Genomic DNA, 17,407 nt, shown 5'->3' with positions numbered 1-17,407 from the left:
TTGAATGAAAGGGTCACTATATATGCCAAGGGGAAGACTGCGTGCTGTGCGTGAAACGGTGCTACGCGTGGATGAATGAGGGTATCTATGGGTTATGATTAAAACAGGCGAAGAAGGAACGAAACGACGATGGGGCTTATGAAGGCGCCTGAGCGGCGCCGGAGGCGTCAGCGCGGCCCGAGAACAGGACGTGCTTTATCGACTTGCGCCGCGAAGGCCCGTTGGATCGTTTGGATCGCAACGTGTCTGTCTCGCGCGACAAGGGAGAAAGGAGGGATCTATGGCGCGTGATGGTCGCGCTCGAGCCTCCCAGAGGGGCGGCCTCGACGATGGTTCTGAGAGTGGTGGCCGAGTACGGCTCCGCAGGGAGAAGCGTGTCCTCATCGTTGGCCGGTGTCGACGGCGACGGCGACGAGCCCTCCTGCTTCGGGACGTCTGGATTGCTCCACACGCGCTTTCGAAGAGACCGGTTCACCAGCCACCTGAAGCGGCTCGGGGATGGGTTACTGGGGGAGTCGGACGAGACGACGACGGAGCTGGGCCGACCGATGGAAGAAAGGGAAGTAGACGGGGACGAGGGTCGAGAGGCGAAAAAGTCGCGGACGTTGTCGACCATGGACCGAGTCCGTTTGGGTCGATAGGCAGCGTCTGCAGGGAGGACGACGATCGGGGCGTCCAGGTCCGGGGAGACGACCGGCGCATAAGTCAGATCGATCGCAGACCTCGGGGCGTGGAGGATATCCTCCGAATCGGTCGAGCCGTCGGGGGAGTGCGACGCCGGGGGGCGGCTCAAATCGACGGTGTGTTGGCCGTTGTCCTTCAGCTCCGTCGGGACCACCACGATGGGCGAAATGGCGAGCGCCTTCTTGAGCTGCGCCTTGGCTGATTTGGACTTGCCGCGGGAGAGCGTCATGCGCTGGTAATCGACGATGGCATCCCCGGAGTGAGGGAGCATGGCCACGTCCGAGGCGTAGCTACCCCGACGGGCGACGAGCACGCTCTCGCGCCCGCGCAGTCGGTCCTTCGCGGCGATGCCCATGCCGGTCATGCTGAGGGTCGAGTTGGTCCTCGACACGCCCCCTGGCCGCTTCGGACCCCTGAACAGCTCCTCGTCGTGCGTCTCCGCTTGAAAGCGAGCAGAGGAGATGATGGTGGACAGCACGTCGGCGAGCGCACGGTTCGTCTCTTTCCTGTGCGCGGCAGACGATCGGCGGACGAGGACGTCCTCCGCGCCGGAGGAGACGGTCTTGACGGAGGTGGCTGACATGCGACGGCCGGGGGTACTCTGTCCGGACGCGTCTACTCCGCGCTCCTTGAAGGACGAAGGAGGGGGAGACCGGCCCTCGGGGCGGACGCGATCCGGCGTGGTACCCGACTCGCTGGAACCGGGATCGTCGGGAGGAGCGGGCGCCTCGGTTTTGCTCGCGCGGTGGATGCTGGAGGTGGGCTCCTTCGCCCATGCCGGTTCCGACGTGAGCGCCTGGCGGATCGACGCCATCCAGATCTGTTTCTCGTGCCTGCAAGCGGCGGTCAGGTTGAACCGACGGCCGCAAACGACGATGCAGAACGAGCACGGCAGTAGCGCTGCGACCTCGAGAGTCAGGTTTTCGTGTTCGAGCACCGAAGCGAGAGGTCATCACGTACCTTCGTCCTCGGGGACGTCCACGAGATCAGATCCCACCAGCGAGAACCAGTGCCTAGGCTCGTACACCCTCGACTTGCCCTTGCCCTCGATGGCCTTCACCATGAGCAGGTACCCGCCCGCGTACAAGAAAGCGCCGAGGTACTTGACGTCCAGCACGCCGCTCGACACTTCCTTGTGCTCCTGCATCACGTCCAACGAACCCGCGAGCATGCACGGGCCCAGCGAGTCCATAAAGTCGGCCGAGAGGCCGTGCGTCGCGGCCGAGGGTCGGGAAATGCGCGACGCGATCAGCGCCGACTTGGTGAACACGTCCTGGCGGTCGCGCGCCTCGTCGACCATGGAGATGACGTGCCGCATCGCCTGGGACGCGCTCTCGATCACGATATCGGCCGTGAGGCTGTTCGGGAGGCGGAGCTCGCCGTGGGCGTACGAGTTCTGCGCGGCGTGGGCGTTCGAGCCCTTCCGCGCCTTGAGCGGGTCGAAGAGGAGCGGGTACCTGCAGATCCGCTGCACGGGCTTGACGAGGTAGTCCAAGAGGCAGAGGCGCGAGGCCTGCGAACGCGAAGAGCCGCCCGGCTCGGGCTTGGCGGCCGCGCTGCCGTTCCAAAGGGACTTGGTAGTGAACGCGACGGGCGCGAGCGAGGAGGTCGAGTGCCGTCTCCGTCTCCGGGCTACAAAGTCCGCGTCCGCGTCCGTTCCGGGAGGGTCGTCCGGCAGGATGACGGCGTTCGAACGCCCTCCCATCGCGCAAGACTCGGAGTTTTTCCGCAGTCGCGTTTCCTCTTCGATGCCGCGGGTGACGAGGAACTGGCAGCGCTGTTCGTAGTGGTCCCACTCCGTTTGGTAGGTGTGCTGCAACTTGCGCACCGCGTCGGCGGCTTCGGTCTGCCGCGAGCAGTAAAACTGGTACACGTTGAAAAGCGAAGCCTACGAATGGCATCCGTCAGTGCAAGCGACGTGGTGAAGGCTTGCGTTCGACGTACTTGGGTGGTGAACTTGGTCATGACCGCGACGATGGCGGCGTCAATGTGCTCGATCGCGGGAGGCTCCTTGTTCCTCCCGGGTGCCTCTTCGTCCTCGAGATCGAACCCGTGGAGCTTGACGGCTTCCCGCAGCTCGAACGTGAACCACTCGTGGAACTGGAGCAGCTGATCCGCGTTGCGTCGGATCGCGTCGGTTTGCGCGGCGGACAAGAGCGACTTGGCCGGGCTCTTGTCCTTGTCCTTGGCGATCCTGGGACTCGACTCTGGGGAGTGCGTCGCAGAGGCGGACGGGGAGGAAGTGACGCCGTTGCTGCCCAAGGGGGGCGTGGGCAGCCGGGACCCCGAGTTGGCGCGCGAGTGGCTGCCGCTCGCGCTGTGGGACGCCGGAGGGGGAGGCGGGAGGCGAGTAAATGCGAGAGCGACAGGCGTGGCAGAGCGTGTCGTCAGAGCGGAAAGCTGCTGCAGGTAGACCTGGCGAAGCCCGCTGTCAGCGGCCTTGCTGCGCTAGCCGTCGTGGAGAACTCACATGGACGAGAACGCGGAGGTCCTGCAGATACCCGACTTCGGTCATGAGAAGCTCCATCAGCGCGTGGTACTTGCGATGCCTCGTCTTTTCGCGCTCGTACGCCCGCCGCTCCTCCGACGGCTCCCTCGACTTGACGTCGTCCTCCGCATCGGAGCCGTTCTCGTCGTCGCCGCGTTCGCCGCCGTCGGAAGAGAGGATGCCGAGGGAGGAGCGGTGGTCGTCGTCCGTGGTGCCGGTGGGGATGTGGAAGATCGGCGGGCGTTTGTGCGGACGGGCGGGCGACGTCCGGGGCTCTTCCGAGCCGTCTCTGCGCGCGGAAGCGGCGGAGGTGCGCCGTCGCAGCCTGAGCGGGCTCGGCGAACGCGATCGGGCCATCTCCGCGCCGTCGTCGACCTGGAAAAGCGTGGAGGCCCGTCGGCGAGCCCGTTGCGCCGGATCGTCGCGTCCGGATGGGCTTGTTCTCATGGACGCGTCGGGGAACCAGGCGAGCGAGTACGGGCGCTCTGATGGGCGACCGCGGGTGGGCTTGTGGTCGTCCGGGCGCGGATGGGGGTGCAGCTGCGGGGAGGCCGAAGGCGGCGGCGTGGGAGGGGTGGACGTCCAGAGCGGGGCCGGGGGCGAGGCGGGATCGGGATCGGAGGCGGTGGGCAGGGGGCGTCCCTGGGTGAGATAGTCGTCGATCGCGTCTGACGCCGGGTGGGAGCCGCCGAGCGTGGAGTCGAGCGAGTTGAGGGACGTCAGGAGCGAGGGAGAGAGTATAGGCGTGAGCGGGCGGAAGGGGAGAGCAGCAGGGGCGGCGCGCCGGGCGAGGCGGGCGGTGGAGGAGGAGGAGACGGCGGGCCGCGTGCGGGGAGCAGCGCCGCCGTCGACGCGGGTGTGCTGATCCGCCGCGTCCCGGGGAAGGGCCATGGGGGCGGGGACGGCTTCGGAGAGCTGGCCGGAGCGGCGGCGGTAGAGGAGGGACCGCGGCGAGTGATGGGTTGAAGCGGAGGAGGACGGCGAGGGGTAGGCTGGCGTCGCGGCTGCCGCTCCGGGCAGCCGGGGCTGGAAGAGCAGGGTCTCCATCGTCCTCTGGCTGTCGTCTGCGGGTCGCAGCAGGTCGGCGGCGTCTCTCGAGGTGGCTGGGGCAGAAAGAGGCGAGGAGGAGATGGGCGCGTCAGCTGGTGCGAGACAGGGGAACGCGGGCCAGGGCGGACACGCACATACCACGCAGCTCGCAAGGTGGGACGGCGGACTCGGTGCGACGACGACGACGATGACGGCGGGCTTACGTCGAGTTGTCCGTGTGTCGATATAAAATACAAGCGGAGTCGGCGTCCGGCGTGGCGGTCGTGATCGGGAGCGGACGTGTGCCGGGCAGGCATGCAGCGAGTTCACGCTGGTCAGTCGGCGATGTCAGCGGACTCTGGCAGCACCAGATGGATTGTTGGCCACTGGCCCCGTCATGAGCGCGCTTATACGCCGGTGTGCGCGATAAGGCGACGGCCAACCAGGCAAACGCGGCGAGCGTGCTTCCTTTCTCGAGCGACCCCTTCGGCACGTTCGTGCGACGCGCTCCCGGGCACTGGTCTCTCATCCGCGACGAAATGCCGTATTCGCCATTGAATGCGCCCTCGCCTCGTCTAGACTCAGCGTTTATTGGATGCCATCGTCGGATGACAGCGACGCTCGTCAACGCGGTCATCGCCTGCCCAACAAGTCCCCCGTCGTCATACACGCAGTCGACGATCGCTGTCATGGCCGCCCCACAACGCCCGAACGGCTGGCGCCCTTCCCATTCCAGGATCAAATTCGCAGCTACGCAAACATACCCATCCCCCCATCCATCGATTCAGTCCCCTTGCCGCGATCCGCCCCTGCGATTCAATCCAGCCATCCGGCCGTGTGCGCGCGCAGCGTGCAACGTACGGTCAGCTGGGCTCGTCGACACCCGCAAGAAACGCGTTATTTCTGCTCGCGAACGCGTCGACGACGAGCCTCGCGAGAGCCTGCTAATCCGAGCTTGGCACATGCCGGTTCCTCCTCTACCGAAGGCTATATCTGCGCGCGACCCCTTATCGCACCCTGGCTACTCCATTACCGCCTACGGACCGCGTTCCGAGTATAGCATCCCACCTGTCCGGAATAGCAACCTCGACATTCCGCCTTTTTGCCAACAGCGCGGTCCATTCTCGTCGGAAATGCCGGCACTACTCTGTCGTAATCTGCCGTTCTCTGCGACGTAAAAGTACAATGCATGTCACGAAAGCGAGCTCTCGTCCCCGCCCCATTGCCCACCATCGGCTCCATCCCCGTTCGGGACGACACATCCACCGCCCATATGTCACCGCAGATCTTCCTCGTCGATATCGGTCCGTGGCACGAACGGCACGTTGCGCTCCTCCGCCTCCAGCCTCCTCCGCGCCTCCTCGTCCAGGAACGTCCTCAACGCCCGCAGTCTTTCGCCCGAAAACGCCAGTGGCACCGCCGACTTTGAGCGCGCGATCTGCATCGAAATAAGCCCGTTCGGACGGACGGGGAAACAGAGCGGTCGTTCGGGTCAATACAGATATGGTGCATCGGCGCATCGCGAACCGACGGAGGCTATTCCCTCCCCACGTACCTGCATCGGATCGCTCATCTGCGCAAACGCCCGCTCGCCGAATGCGGGCACCACCCCCGTCACGTTCAGGTAGCTCAGCCCCCGCTGTCTCCTCAGCAGCACCTCCACCGCGTCCCTCCGCACCCCGGCGCAGTGCGCCAGATTCAGCCGCTCCAGCTTGGGCGCGTGCTCGGCCAGGAACAGCACCGCGTTGTCCGTCACCTTCCGCACCTTGGCCACGTTCAGGCTCTGCAACTCGGGCTGGCACCCAAACTCGGTCACCGCCAGGTCCGTCAGCTTGGCGCAATCTAAAAAACGGCCCCATCGCGACTGAAATCAGTGAACATCGCACAAAGAGGGGGGGGGAGGGGGGCACCCACGCGACACGTCCACGTTCACGAGCCGCTTGCACCCGTACGTGAGCCAGACGACGCCCGCGTCCGTGATCCGCTTCAAATGCGACAGCGACAGCACCTCGAGGTGGCTCCCGAGCCGCGACACGATCGCCAGCGCCCCGTCGTCCAGCAGCGAGCACCCCGCGACGAGCAGCGTCTGTATCCTCGGCGCGTGGCCCACGACCCCGCCGATCACCGCGTTCGTGATCTTCTCGCACCCGCTCACGTCCAAGAACGTCAGCGACGGCAGCCGAAACTCGAGCAGCAGGTCCGGCATCATGTCGAACCACGTCTTCGGCCGGACGTGCCCCGGCTCGTCTCGCGCTTCCTCCGTGGACGGCGTGATGGGGATGAACGCCGGGTCGAACAGCGACACCACGGACTCGGACTCGTCGTCCGGGCCCACGATCGGCCACCTGGCGGACGGGAAGGCCTCCTCGGTCAGATGCCGGCACCCCGCGAGCCGCACCCGCCTCAGCCGCTTCCCGAACCCCCACAGATCGCGCACGCTCGACGCCGTCAGCAGCCCCAGCTCGCACAGCTCCACCTCGCGCAGCCCGGCGCCGAACGTCTCCGCGAGCGCCCCGATCGCCGGGTCGGTCAGCCCGCGGATGCCGTTCAGCTTGATGGACCGGAGCGGATGGACGCGCACCCCGCCCTGCCCCCGGAACCGGTGCGCCGCGAGTTCGATGATCGCGAGGTCGGAGAGCGACGTGCAGCCGGAGAGGTCGACGTCCTTGAGCTGCCACGCGGACTGGACGAGGACGATGACCGTCGCGTCCGTCAGCTCGCGCCCGAGCCCGGTGAGCGTCACGGATTGCAGGTGGATGCACTTCCGCAGCACCTCGGAAAGGGCTTCGTCCGTGATCGCCTGCGAAGGTTGGTCGAGGATGAGTTGTTGGACGTATTGGTATTCGTGAGGTTCTGGCAGGCGGTTGATGATCTTCATCGTCGTCTGGTCTTGCTTGAGCTGCGAGGGCGGCGGTGGTGTAAAGTGTAGAGAGGATAAAGAGAGAGACCAGGACACAATGGCCCTCTCATGGATGTTCGAGTGATGGCGGGCCACACACCCTCTGTAGGCGCCGCCTTGTTGATCCTTTCCCATGTGTGACGATAAGACGAAAGATGCGCACTGTTTACATATCATCAATAATCATATTCGTCCGAGCGCTCGACATGGGCTGTATCTGTGTCCGACTCGTCCTCGAACCACCGTTCCTCGGCTTCTCGATCCCCCTCGCCAGCATCCAACGCGTCGTTCCAGTCGACGGCATCATAGTCCACCGAGTCGAGCAACCCGTAAATGAACCGCTCTTGCACGATCCGCACAAAATTCGTCTTCTCCTCTTCGGAGCTCTCCTCTTCTTCTTCTTCGGGTGGGGGCGCTGGCGCGACCTCCTCGTCTTCCTCGTCTTCGCTGTCTTCTTCTTCCTCCGGCGTAGACTCCGCCTGCACTCTCCGGAGCATCCGCACCCTCTCCGACTCCCGTTCCTCTTCGTAGCCCCCCAGGAGCGTGCCGAGCTTACCCAAGTGCGTCTTCGCGCCGCCCATGAACTCGCGCCGCGCCCACGCCTCCTCGTCCGCGCCTTCGACCTGCCCGAACCGCCGATCGCGCCCGTGCCACAGCGTCGGCCACGTCCGCCTGCACGCGTCGAACGCCAGCTCGGGAGGCCCGGACTGGACGTGCCGCAGGCGCCGGTTGCGGATCGTCGCGAGCGCCGTGCGCTGTTTGGGGGTCGTGATCGCCGAGAAGGGTGCGAGCAGGTGCGGAGGGAGCGCATGGAGGTGCTTGGAAAGGAACTCGACCGGCTCCTGTTCTGGCGAGGGCGTGTAGTCTCGAGGTAGGCCGAGATAGTCGAGCACGGCTTGGGCGGGGAAGGGCGGTCGAGACATTGGCTTTGTCGCTGCTACCCCTAGATCAGGGTCCCAGTAATAATCTACGTCGGTCTATTTATAATCTCTTCCCGAGACCGCCGCCATGCCCAGAGCCGGACTACGCTCTGCGGGGAGCTCGAAGAGTGCGCAGAGCCAGCGACGGGCACATGACGATGCTGCACAAACCGTCAATGACATTGAAGTTCGTTCATGCTGTTCGGGGCGAGACGTCGAGCTCACCACCGGATGACAGGCTCCACTTTCCGACCCGATCAAGGGCATTCGCTCCATGCAAAACGAGCTGGCCGATCTCAGGAAGAAAAACGGTTTTCTACGACATGAACTGGAAAGACTGCACGAGGAGGAAGAAAGGTCCATCCAGCCACGGAAAGGCAAGGCCGCCGGGCCAAGCAATGCAGCTCTCAGGACACAGGTGCAAACTCTGAAGGCGGAGATCAAGAAGTTGGAGAAGGTCAGTACGACCTCACGCCTCGTCAGCTCTGCCAGATTTGACCTCTTCGTCAGGGCCGGCGAAACGACAAGAAACGTATCCGCCAGGTTAGGGTTGTTTGCGTTGCACCGAGCTTTCCGCTCAGTCCGTGGCTTAGCTCCAGAATCGAGAGATCAAGCGCGATGCGGAGGAACTCGAAGACGATGTCCTTCACCAAGATGCCGATGATACTGTGCATACAATGCGCAAGGTTTGTTCAAGTCTCGCTCGCTCGATCCGATTACCTACCACCCCTGTTTCCAGCTCTTACGCCGTTTTGAGGAGCTTATGGCGTCTAATACCCTGGACGGCGACAAGGAGGAATGCGCAATATGCATGGAGCCCCTCGTGGGTGGCAAATGTGCTACGTACGTGAAACCCTATCGCACGGCCTCTGCTCAACAGTCGCTTATACCCCAGCTTGCAGTCTGCCATGCGATCATCTATTCTGTACCGCATGCCTCTCTCAGATCGAACGTCGACCCACGTACTCAGACGACCCGCGCGCTTCGCCTGCGCCGGCATTTCCTTGCCCATCATGCAGGACGATGTATACAGACGAAGACATTTCTGACATCGACATGACCGCCAGCCAGCAGTGGGACGCTTTGCTCGAGGTTGCCAAACGTTGGGCGAGCATCGATAGGAGACGAGAGCTTGACACCAGCGAGGAAGAAGCCGAGGAAGCGTTCATCAACGACGAGTACAGCGACCTGACGGAAGTCGGAGAGTCAGTGGATCGAAAGCATGTTTATCCTTCTTCACGAGCTCAAGGTTTCACAGAGAGGAGTCTCATCCGTCCACGCCTGCGCACCGCGAGGGCACGGAGGAACGGGATCTCGAGGGCTCGACCTCGTCACATAGGCTTCGTCGAGGCTCCAATGCAGAAGAAGTCTCCGATCCTGCGTCTGCTACCGACGCCGTGCTTCCGTTGCCTGTGCAAGGAAGAGGCCGGCCCTCGACGCCTCCTCCCGTGGCCGCTGCAGGAGCGCTGCCTCCTACCCCGACCTCAGCTCCGCGGAGGACGCGGGCAGCTACAATATTGACCGGCTCTGCTAGTCGGAGTGCTTCACCACTATCGGAGCTCTCGGAGATGACCGCCGCCCCGCAGACTGCCACATATTCAGAGGCTCCTCGAGACGCAAAGAGGAAGCGCATGCAAGAACTGGCGGCTGCTCGGGCGAGCAAGCGACGTTTATCATAGTTCGAGGGTCATGAGGTGTACTCCGGCGCTGCAGACGTTACCCGGATAATTTATCTCTTCCAGTCCTTGCCATTGAGCGAGAGAGGGGGAATCTACCGTGCATGCACGAATGCGTAGTGTATACAGCAGAAACAAGATAAAGTGGTTAGAGACTTCGGATCCAGTACTTCAGGTGAAAACGGTCATCAACGGAACACAGTGACTATGAAGAGAGTAAAGGCGGTTCTTTTCGGGGCTCGTCACGGATCGTAAGGCATGACGCGAACTAGCCAAGCAGGGACCCGATACGATGAGAAAAGCCACCGTTCACACGCGCCGCTTGATGTTGGCACTGAGCCACTCGAGGCCTTCGTACAGGCCGTCACCGCTAGTCGCACACGCCGCCTGATAAAGTCCTTATCGTCAGCGATCGGCAGCTTGCCATACAACGTGCACGTACCTGGATATACCAAGTGCGCTGCCTCAGGCCGTGAAGACCGAGCTTATCGGTAATCTCGGCGGCGTTCATAGCATTCGGGAGATCCTGCTTGTTGGCGAAGACGAGGAGCAGAGCATCGCGCAGCTCGTCTTCGTTGAGCATACGCTGGAGCTCCTCACGCGCCTCCGAAATACGTTCCCGATCGTTCGAGTCCACCACGAAGATGATACCCTGGGTGTTCTGGAAATCTGCAAAGCCACGTCCGTGAGCCAAGGCGTCAACCCGAGAGGCGCCCGCATTCGGGGGCGGTCGGATGACGTACAGTGTCGCCAGAGCGGACGAATCTTGTCCTGCCCTCCAACATCCCAGACGGTGAACGATATGTTCTTATACTCGACAGTCTCGACGTTGAAGCCTGAGGTGGTGGTTGAGTTGGCAGCGAGCGCCAAACGAGTCGGGTCGGCTTACCGATGGTGGGGATCGTCGTGACGATTTCGCCCAGCTTGAGCTTGTAGAGAATTGTGGTCTTACCGGCGGCATCGAGACCAACCTATAGACGGCCCACGTCGGCATTCGTGCACGTTCTGGTCAATCCCGCGGAAACGTACCATCAATATCCCTGCAGAGCTGTCAGTGAACGAGACACGTTGCCCACACAAATTCGCTACGTACGCATCTCCTTCTTGCCGAAAAGGCCAGAAAGAAGACGAGAAACGGAGAGACCCATGGCTAGCGGTAGTCGAGAGGAGTAGAGACAGGCGAAAGGCGGATGACGGTGGAGGGCGTTACGAAGGGAGGTTGGCTGGCGCGTTCACACTCCGACCGAACCGCCCCCGCTCACAGCTTTTATACCTCCTCACATTTTGCTACGCGGCAATCTCAAAGCAAGTCCACGTTGACCGTTGAGTACGTGTTCTAAGAGTCATCCGGGCTCATATCGTTATATGCTGTCGATGCTGCCGATGCTGCCGATGCCATATACACGATGGCAGCACAGGCGCTAGCTTGGAATATACTATGTGTTTTGACCGTTCTACTCTTAATACGCCACCTGCGAAATACACTGCGAAAAAACTACTGTGTTAATCGATGCACTGGATGCGGTGTTGAGACGCTGTCGACGGTGGGATGAAGGCGGATGAGCGTATCATCACCATCGATTCTGACTCGGCACCAAGTGGGCAACAAACTATATCAGGGTCCAACTTTGGGCCGATTCCTGCACTCCTGGCTGTCCGCTTCGAGCTCGTGTAGACAACAGCTATGTCTTCCGATACGTCCAATCTCGTCGAGCTCTTCAAATCCATAGGTCTCTCCCAGTCCAAGGCTGCAGAGGCCGCAAAGTCTCAGAAAAGTGCCGCCGTACTCAGGGATCTCGTAGAAACCCCCGATTACGGCGTGAACGGGCGAGTGTTAGATGAGAAACAGGCATCGCTGCTGGCAGCCTTCGCGAAGATCAAGGAAGTGCAGGACCTCGGTGTTGAAGAAAGGAAATACGCCGTTCATGCGATCTTAGACGGGCGACTCAAGACCACAGATCAGGTTACAGGTGCGAGTTCTATGTTCGGGGTATGGGCCGCACGAGCTGACATCCTTGATTATCTTTAGCCGCTGCCAAGCACTTGGAGTCTCATCGTGCGCCCGTCGACAGCGCGGACTTCGATAAGGAATGCGGTGTAGGTTCGTTGTTCAACTCGTATCTGTACAGTAAACCTCATAACCTCATCGCAGGATTCAGTATTACGCCAGAAGACCTGTTTGCCCGTGTCAGCGACTTCATCACCTCGCAGGCAGAAAAGATCACAGGATGGTCTAATCTCGGTGCTGCCATGAACGGCTTGAAGAGTATCCCTGATTTGCGGTGGGCGAACGCTCTTGAGATGAAGAACGCGGCCGAGCGTGTCTTCACAGAGAAGTTTGGCGCGAAGGGTTCAGCTCCCCCGAAGCTGAAGGTTCGTCGATTACACGCATAGAACACGTCAGCGCATGCTCATAGCCTGTAGGAGCCTAAGAATGGGCCCACAGAGAGCAAGAAGAAGGCAGTGGCCACAGACTCGACGCCTTCAACTTCTACACGATCGGTATTTGAGGAAGGTTTTCTGGGCGCACTTCATAAACCCGGAGAAAACCCCCAAATTCATTCGCACCTCCGCGAGCAGCACCTGGCAGCGACCGGTGGCAAAGTTTTCACCCGATTCCCGCCCGAGCCCAACGGTTTCCTGCATATCGGACATTCTAAAGCAATTTTCATCAACTTCGGGTATGCCGCGCACCACGGCGGCCACTGTTATTTACGTTATGACGATACCAATCCGGAGGCGGAAGAAGGTCGATATTTTGAAAGCATCCTAGAGACCGTTCGGTGGCTCGGGTATGAACCGTGGAAGATCACCTACTCGAGCGATTACTTTGAAAGGTTGTACGAATTGGCTGAGGAGCTCATCCAGAGAGGGAAGGCCTATATGTGCCAGTGTTCTGGTAAGTCTACCTGGGTGTTTCATCGGCATCTTGCCCTGATCGAGCTCCGTAGAGCAGGAAATCAAGGCGAATCGTGGGCTCAAGGTGGCTCAACCGAAGCCCTGCGTTCACAGAGAAAAATCGGTTGCGGACTCGCTGTCGGAGTTCAGGGCGATGAAGGAGGGCAAGTACAAGGAAGGAGAGGCCGTTTTGCGCATGAAGCAAGATCTTACCGACGGCAATCCGTATATGTGGGACCTCATCGCGTATCGAGTGGTCGATGCTCCTCATCATCGCACTGGAACCCAATGGAAAATTTACCCAACGTATGACTTTACTCACTGCTTGGTCGATAGTTTCGAGAACATTTCGTGAGTTGATCCATGGCCTCATATTGTGGCCGTTCTCTGGCTGAAGTGATCACGCAGACACTCCTTGTGTACCGTCGAATTCATCGCGGCGCGCCAATCGTACGAATGGCTATGCGACGCGCTCGAGGTCTACAAACCAAGGCAATCGGAGTATGGCAGGTTGAACCTTACTGGCACGGTGATGTCAAAGCGCAAAATACTGGCCTTGGTGAATGAAGGCCATGTGAGGGACTGGGACGACCCTCGCCTATACACTCTGATTGCACTTAGACGGCGGGGTGTCCCTCCGGGAGCGATCGTATCCTTCGTTTCCTCCTTGGGAGTTTCAACGTCTCCCTCGACACTGCAGCTTGCGCGCTTTGAGCAGGCCGTCAGGCAGTATCTCGAGAATTCAGCCCCACGTCTCCTCATGGTCCTCCGTCCATTGAAGGTCACTCTTGACAACGTTCCCGAGGATTACGTCGAGTTCGTGGAGAAACCTCTACACCCTAAGGTGCCCGAGCTAGGCATCAGTAGGGTTCCGTTCGCCCGCACGTTGTACATCGACCGGGACGACTTCCGACTGCAGGATTCCAAAGAATATTTCCGCCTCGCCCCCGGCAAAACCGTTGGACTGTTTTCCGCTCCGGCTCCTATCACATGCACTTCCTTCAAGACTGATGATAATGGCGAAGTTACGGAGCTCATCTGCAAGCTTGAACAAGGCAGCACGAAGAAACCAAAAGCGTTCATCCAATGGGTAGCCGAGCATCGGCCGTCTGGCAGCCCCGTCATTGTCGACGAAACGCGAATCTTTCACCCCCTGTTCAAGAGTGACAACCCGGCGGCGGCACCGGACTTCAGGGCAGACATCAACCCGAGCAGCTTGGAGGTCATCAGTGGCGCTATGATCGAAGTCGGTTTCTGGTCGCTTGCCAAAAGGTCGTATGTTCAGGCGCGGATAGAGAGCAAGGCACGAACTGCTAAGGCAAAGCAGGAAAATCCCGAAGCTGCAGCCGCTTCTGAGGCTAGCGACACTCCGGAGGTCAGCAGCGAGCAGTTGATAGGGAAGGAGTGCGTACGCTTCCAGGGTCTTCGGGTTGCCTACTTTGCGTTGGACAAGACAGCCAAGGTTGGATGCCTGGATATGCCTGATGACTCGCCTGCAGGCCCCGCCGATAATGATCGGATAGTGCTTAATCGCATAGTCAGCTTGAAGGAAGATTCGGGTAAAGCTGTGGTGTGAACGTACAGTACCCCTGGATTTCGCTATCAACGTGTATGGTCCACTTCACTATCGACCGTTGCATTACGTGTGACGATATATTACATTGATGATATCTAGAGTGTACGGTTTTTATCACACACAAACACGCTGATCATCCGGGGTATAAACGTCCAACTTGCTCTGCTTCCTTGCGACGTCGCTCTCCTTTCTCTCGATTTGGCGCATCTTTGCATGAGGCGCCGTATTTAGCGAGTTTATCCAGTAAAGCTCGCAAACGTTTAGGTTTGACACAAGCGTATGAGGATTGACGCGTGGCAGGAACGAGGTAGTCCTGCACAGCGTCCGACATAGCTATCGAAGTGGTCTGAACGACAACCCAAAGGTGGTCAGAGATATTCCTTAGAGTTGGGAGTGTCATTACCAGGCGCAATTCTACGAAGACCTCGGACAAATGACCTCTTCCAATGCTCCGGAATTGGTCGTCGAGGAAGTCAACATCCACCAGTACATTTGACACAGCATTCTCGTTGATCGACGCGGTGTTGGGCCCAACAAGGAAATCCTACCAGTGATCTGTGAGCGAAGAAGAGGCAGATTTGGGATTGTATACCATCAAACAGTTCGCGACATGCGCGGCAGCGCCGCGATAAGCATCGTCCTTGTAGGTTTCCTTGATGACAAGTCCGTCCACCACCGTAGTCAGCCAATTGACCAGTTCGTAGAGGTACATGCTAGGAGCATCTTCGCGTATAGCCGGTGTCCAGTCATACTCGGAAAGCTCGAATATATTGTCGAGTTTTGAGGTTATCAATTCAGTAAGTCGTGCCAGCGCGCGTGTGAGGGTGGACTGGAAGGATGGGGAGGCCGTTATCCTCACTATCCCTCCGCTGAGCAACATATTCGATTCAACATGGTATAAATGGTTGGAGGCACCAATGCTTACTGGGAAGTCGTAAGAGCACGCTCCAGTTCGACGCAGGCCACTTGGAAGTGCTCGAGATTGGTGACAATCTGAGCGATTTGCGTGAGTGTGGATGTCTTCGCGAGCTGTCGTCCAACACTCTCGCTGACACTTTCGATTAGGAGTTTATCGAGGGACTGGCAAAACATCAATATGGTCTGCTATGCCCATGGGGCAAAGTACCTTGCTAAGCAAATCATCGCTTTTGCGGGTGTGTTGCGAGACGCCTTCGATGAACTGATAAAACTTGCCAACGAATGTCTCAATCTATTGGACACATCACCAATCAATATTCTGGTCACTGCTAGCTGTCTTACACTCTGGCAGCATTGGTAGAACATCTGCGACCAAGGAAAATCGAGCGGGGGCGACGACCTACAATACGTTGAGTTCGACAACCCGGCGAATGGAAACAACATACCTTGTGATATCGTCTCTTTCGCTCCTATGAATGAAAACTGCCTTCAGTATGGCGTCCCTTTCGGAGCTGGTATCCGCATGCATGGGTACTAATTCATCGGCGGACACGGACTACAAAGGGAGACTTCATCAAGGTGCATCTTGGCTGAGGTGTAACAAGAAGTACCTCTTCGAAGGTCCTGCTGAACTGCTTTTCCAGAAGTTGGGCATATTTCTCGAACATCACAGCCAGGAAGGAGTGTAAAGGACTTGTCGCGTACGAATACGACTGCATGACCATCAGATCATTGACGTATGATGGATGTGTGTTGCTCACCTCCATGGTTATGATGAATGATATCAAGGTCTCTTTCACATTGAGATATACATCCGCAGTATTCTCAAGCTTCAGCGAATAGGTGATCCCAGCCGTCAGCTGACGTAAAAGCGCATCCCACAGCTCCTGAACTTCTCGAATAGAGCGGAAGTCGCCCGTGGTGCGAAGTACATTGGTCTCAATGATGAAGAAACCCACAATCTCCTGTGTGTAGGTAGCAAGAGATTGCAACGGTATCGGTACGGGAAGGATCAATTCCGATTGTGTCTGCACCGAGAGGATCAGTACATGTTGAGAGAAGGTGAAGAGATCGAAACCTTGCGATCAGCTTGATAGGATTTCCGGAGTTCTTCAATGGAGTCCAACGCGGTGTATATATGGATGCTCTGATACAACGGCTTGAAGTCTACCTTGAGCTTATCGTTATCAAGAGCGTTGACTATGGAATAATCAGAAGTTCGTCGTCGTCAGATTGTACTCGACGACCCAACTCACATTCGGACTTCTCATAAGTTACAAGTTCCACGGCACTGCCAACGCGGCTACGGACGAGCATTGGGTCTTTCTCCCTCCGACTTCGCCACTTTCTCGTGCGTACTTCCATCGCCTCCAATGCCAGTTGACCAACCTGACCGCTAAGATTGCGGACATCCAGCAGCCATTGGTTCGTTGATGCTGTGACAGCCTCCTTAATCTGCACTCTTAGGGATGGTAAAGATGAGAGCAGATGTTGATAGAAAGGGGTTTGTGACAACGACGTTGGGGGCATGCTTTGAATATCTTCCAGGGACTAGCATGCATACATCAGATTGTCGGTTCATGCGCGTCGCTAGAATCACCAACCCGCAGAGCGCTCCAGTACTTGCCTTCTTTCACCATCTCTCCAACCCGGTTAACGATATCAAGCACACGAAGGCAGGCCTGCAGGGAGTCAATGGCCTCGTCAAGGTTTGATGCAGTCTTCTTCGTCTGCAGCAATGCGCGTTTCTTCTCTACCAGACCGCGACCAACCTGTGAAACATTTTGATCCAAGGAGGTGATCTTTTCTCGGAGGCTGGTAGTGTACGAACGAATGGAGAACAACGTGGATACCGAGGAGATAAAGTCCTGGTAGTTATCGCCGCATATTTTCTCGATCTCCGCATCCTTTGAATCCACCCTTGTGATAGAACATGCAGTACGAACGACAACCGCGTAGAGTGTCACTTACAAAGCTTTGACGGTCCGTAAGTATGCCTCCTGCTGACGATTTTGGTGTATCTGGCGGATGATCGGTCCTAGTTGCTCAAGATTCTCGGTAGTCGATGATGGATCCAACAGATGTATTTGCTGTAGCTGTTGGTCGATATTCTCTTGGGTGAACTGAGGGCGCTTGCGGGGAGGCATATTGGTGCCAACGGTTCAAACAGAAGAAAGGCGTTCACTATACTAGGCACCGGCGGAGGTAATATGCTATCAGCCTGAGGATGTCGTTATACCAGCAAGTGCAGTGTCATACAAGTCAAGATGCAACAATTGCACGGACACGCCACAACGTTACTTACCTGACCGCGCATGC

At 58.8% G+C, this 17,407-nt stretch overlaps 6 protein-coding genes across 6 annotated transcripts; 2 read left to right on the top strand and 4 right to left on the bottom strand.

Annotated features, from left to right (window-relative positions):
- Positions 1-91: 91 nt before the first annotated feature.
- PUNSTDRAFT_142793 (uncharacterized protein) lies at positions 92-4,892 on the bottom strand (the record flags this gene model as incomplete). The annotated part of the gene is made up of 6 exons (XM_007382346.1): positions 92-1,584; positions 1,645-2,572; positions 2,629-3,099; positions 3,155-4,275; positions 4,357-4,532; positions 4,570-4,892. 6 exons carry the CDS (start codon positions 4,890-4,892, stop codon positions 137-139), a joined length of 4,467 nt encoding a protein of 1,488 aa, XP_007382408.1. The 3' UTR covers positions 92-136.
- Positions 4,893-5,477: 585 nt separating this feature from the next.
- PUNSTDRAFT_64863 (SCF E3 ubiquitin ligase complex F-box protein grrA) lies at positions 5,478-7,235 on the bottom strand (the record flags this gene model as incomplete). Its single annotated transcript, XM_007382345.1, has 4 exons — positions 5,478-5,624; positions 5,757-6,043; positions 6,116-6,458; positions 6,510-7,235. 4 exons carry the CDS (start codon positions 7,233-7,235, stop codon positions 5,478-5,480), a joined length of 1,503 nt encoding a protein of 500 aa, XP_007382407.1.
- Positions 7,236-7,276: 41 nt separating this feature from the next.
- PUNSTDRAFT_64110 (uncharacterized protein) lies at positions 7,277-8,023 on the bottom strand (the record flags this gene model as incomplete). The annotated part of the gene is made up of 1 exon (XM_007382344.1): positions 7,277-8,023. The coding sequence occupies one exon, from the start codon at positions 8,021-8,023 to the stop codon at positions 7,277-7,279; it is 747 nt and encodes a 248-aa protein (XP_007382406.1).
- Positions 8,024-8,108: 85 nt separating this feature from the next.
- Positions 8,109-9,699, top strand: PUNSTDRAFT_132957 (uncharacterized protein; the record flags this gene model as incomplete). The annotated part of the gene is made up of 7 exons (XM_007382343.1): positions 8,109-8,207; positions 8,259-8,477; positions 8,531-8,563; positions 8,614-8,706; positions 8,760-8,863; positions 9,088-9,225; positions 9,279-9,699. 7 exons carry the CDS (start codon positions 8,109-8,111, stop codon positions 9,697-9,699), a joined length of 1,107 nt encoding a protein of 368 aa, XP_007382405.1.
- Positions 9,700-9,773: 74 nt separating this feature from the next.
- PUNSTDRAFT_51467 (ARF/SAR) lies at positions 9,774-10,927 on the bottom strand. Its single transcript, XM_007382342.1, has 6 exons — positions 10,790-10,927; positions 10,726-10,736; positions 10,586-10,667; positions 10,440-10,532; positions 10,139-10,365; positions 9,774-10,083 (listed from the first exon to the last, which is right to left on the bottom strand). The coding sequence occupies exons 1-6, from the start codon at positions 10,842-10,844 to the stop codon at positions 10,006-10,008; spliced, it is 546 nt and encodes a 181-aa protein (XP_007382404.1). The 5' UTR covers positions 10,845-10,927; the 3' UTR covers positions 9,774-10,005.
- A 329-nt stretch (positions 10,928-11,256) lies between these two features.
- On the top strand, positions 11,257-17,293 carry PUNSTDRAFT_51466 (glutamine-tRNA ligase). Its single transcript, XM_007382341.1, has 17 exons — positions 11,257-11,666; positions 11,726-11,797; positions 11,849-12,069; positions 12,121-12,595; positions 12,648-12,945; positions 13,003-14,516; positions 14,574-14,714; positions 14,763-15,039; positions 15,096-15,380; positions 15,431-15,488; positions 15,535-15,644; positions 15,700-15,801; positions 15,850-16,116; positions 16,167-16,288; positions 16,345-16,639; positions 16,693-17,008; positions 17,060-17,293. The coding sequence occupies exons 1-6, from the start codon at positions 11,381-11,383 to the stop codon at positions 14,168-14,170; spliced, it is 2,520 nt and encodes an 839-aa protein (XP_007382403.1). The 5' UTR covers positions 11,257-11,380; the 3' UTR covers positions 14,171-14,516; positions 14,574-14,714; positions 14,763-15,039; positions 15,096-15,380; positions 15,431-15,488; positions 15,535-15,644; positions 15,700-15,801; positions 15,850-16,116; positions 16,167-16,288; positions 16,345-16,639; positions 16,693-17,008; positions 17,060-17,293.
- Positions 17,294-17,407: the final 114 nt, after the last annotated feature.

Source organism: Punctularia strigosozonata (assembly GCF_000264995.1).
Source record: "Punctularia strigosozonata HHB-11173 SS5 unplaced genomic scaffold PUNSTscaffold_4, whole genome shotgun sequence".
In the NCBI taxonomy this organism is placed as follows: Eukaryota; Fungi; Basidiomycota; class Agaricomycetes; order Corticiales; family Punctulariaceae; genus Punctularia; species Punctularia strigosozonata.
The sequence above is the reverse complement of the archived record's forward strand: the minus strand, read 5'-3'. Positions and strand labels throughout refer to the sequence as shown.

What these genes read in the sequence shown, in the direction of transcription:
- PUNSTDRAFT_51466 (XM_007382341.1), top strand. Translation starts at nt 11,381, where the DNA reads ATGTCTTCCGATACGTCCAATCTCGTCGAGCTCTTCAAATCCATAGGT. An exon ending in CTATATGTGCCAGTGTTCTG is followed by an intron (nt 12,596 to 12,647) that starts GTAAGTCTACCT and finishes CGAGCTCCGTAG; the next exon opens with AGCAGGAAATCAAGGCGAAT. An exon ending in GATAGTTTCGAGAACATTTC is followed by an intron (nt 12,946 to 13,002) that starts GTGAGTTGATCC and finishes GTGATCACGCAG; the next exon opens with ACACTCCTTGTGTACCGTCG.
- PUNSTDRAFT_51467 (XM_007382342.1), bottom strand. Translation starts at nt 10,844, where the DNA reads ATGGGTCTCTCCGTTTCTCGTCTTCTTTCTGGCCTTTTCGGCAAGAAG. An exon ending in TCGTCCGCTCTGGCGACACT is followed by an intron (nt 10,366 to 10,439) that starts GTACGTCATCCG and finishes GTGGCTTTGCAG; the next exon opens with ATTTCCAGAACACCCAGGGT. An exon ending in AGCGCACTTGGTATATCCAG is followed by an intron (nt 10,084 to 10,138) that starts GTACGTGCACGT and finishes GGACTTTATCAG; the next exon opens with GCGGCGTGTGCGACTAGCGG.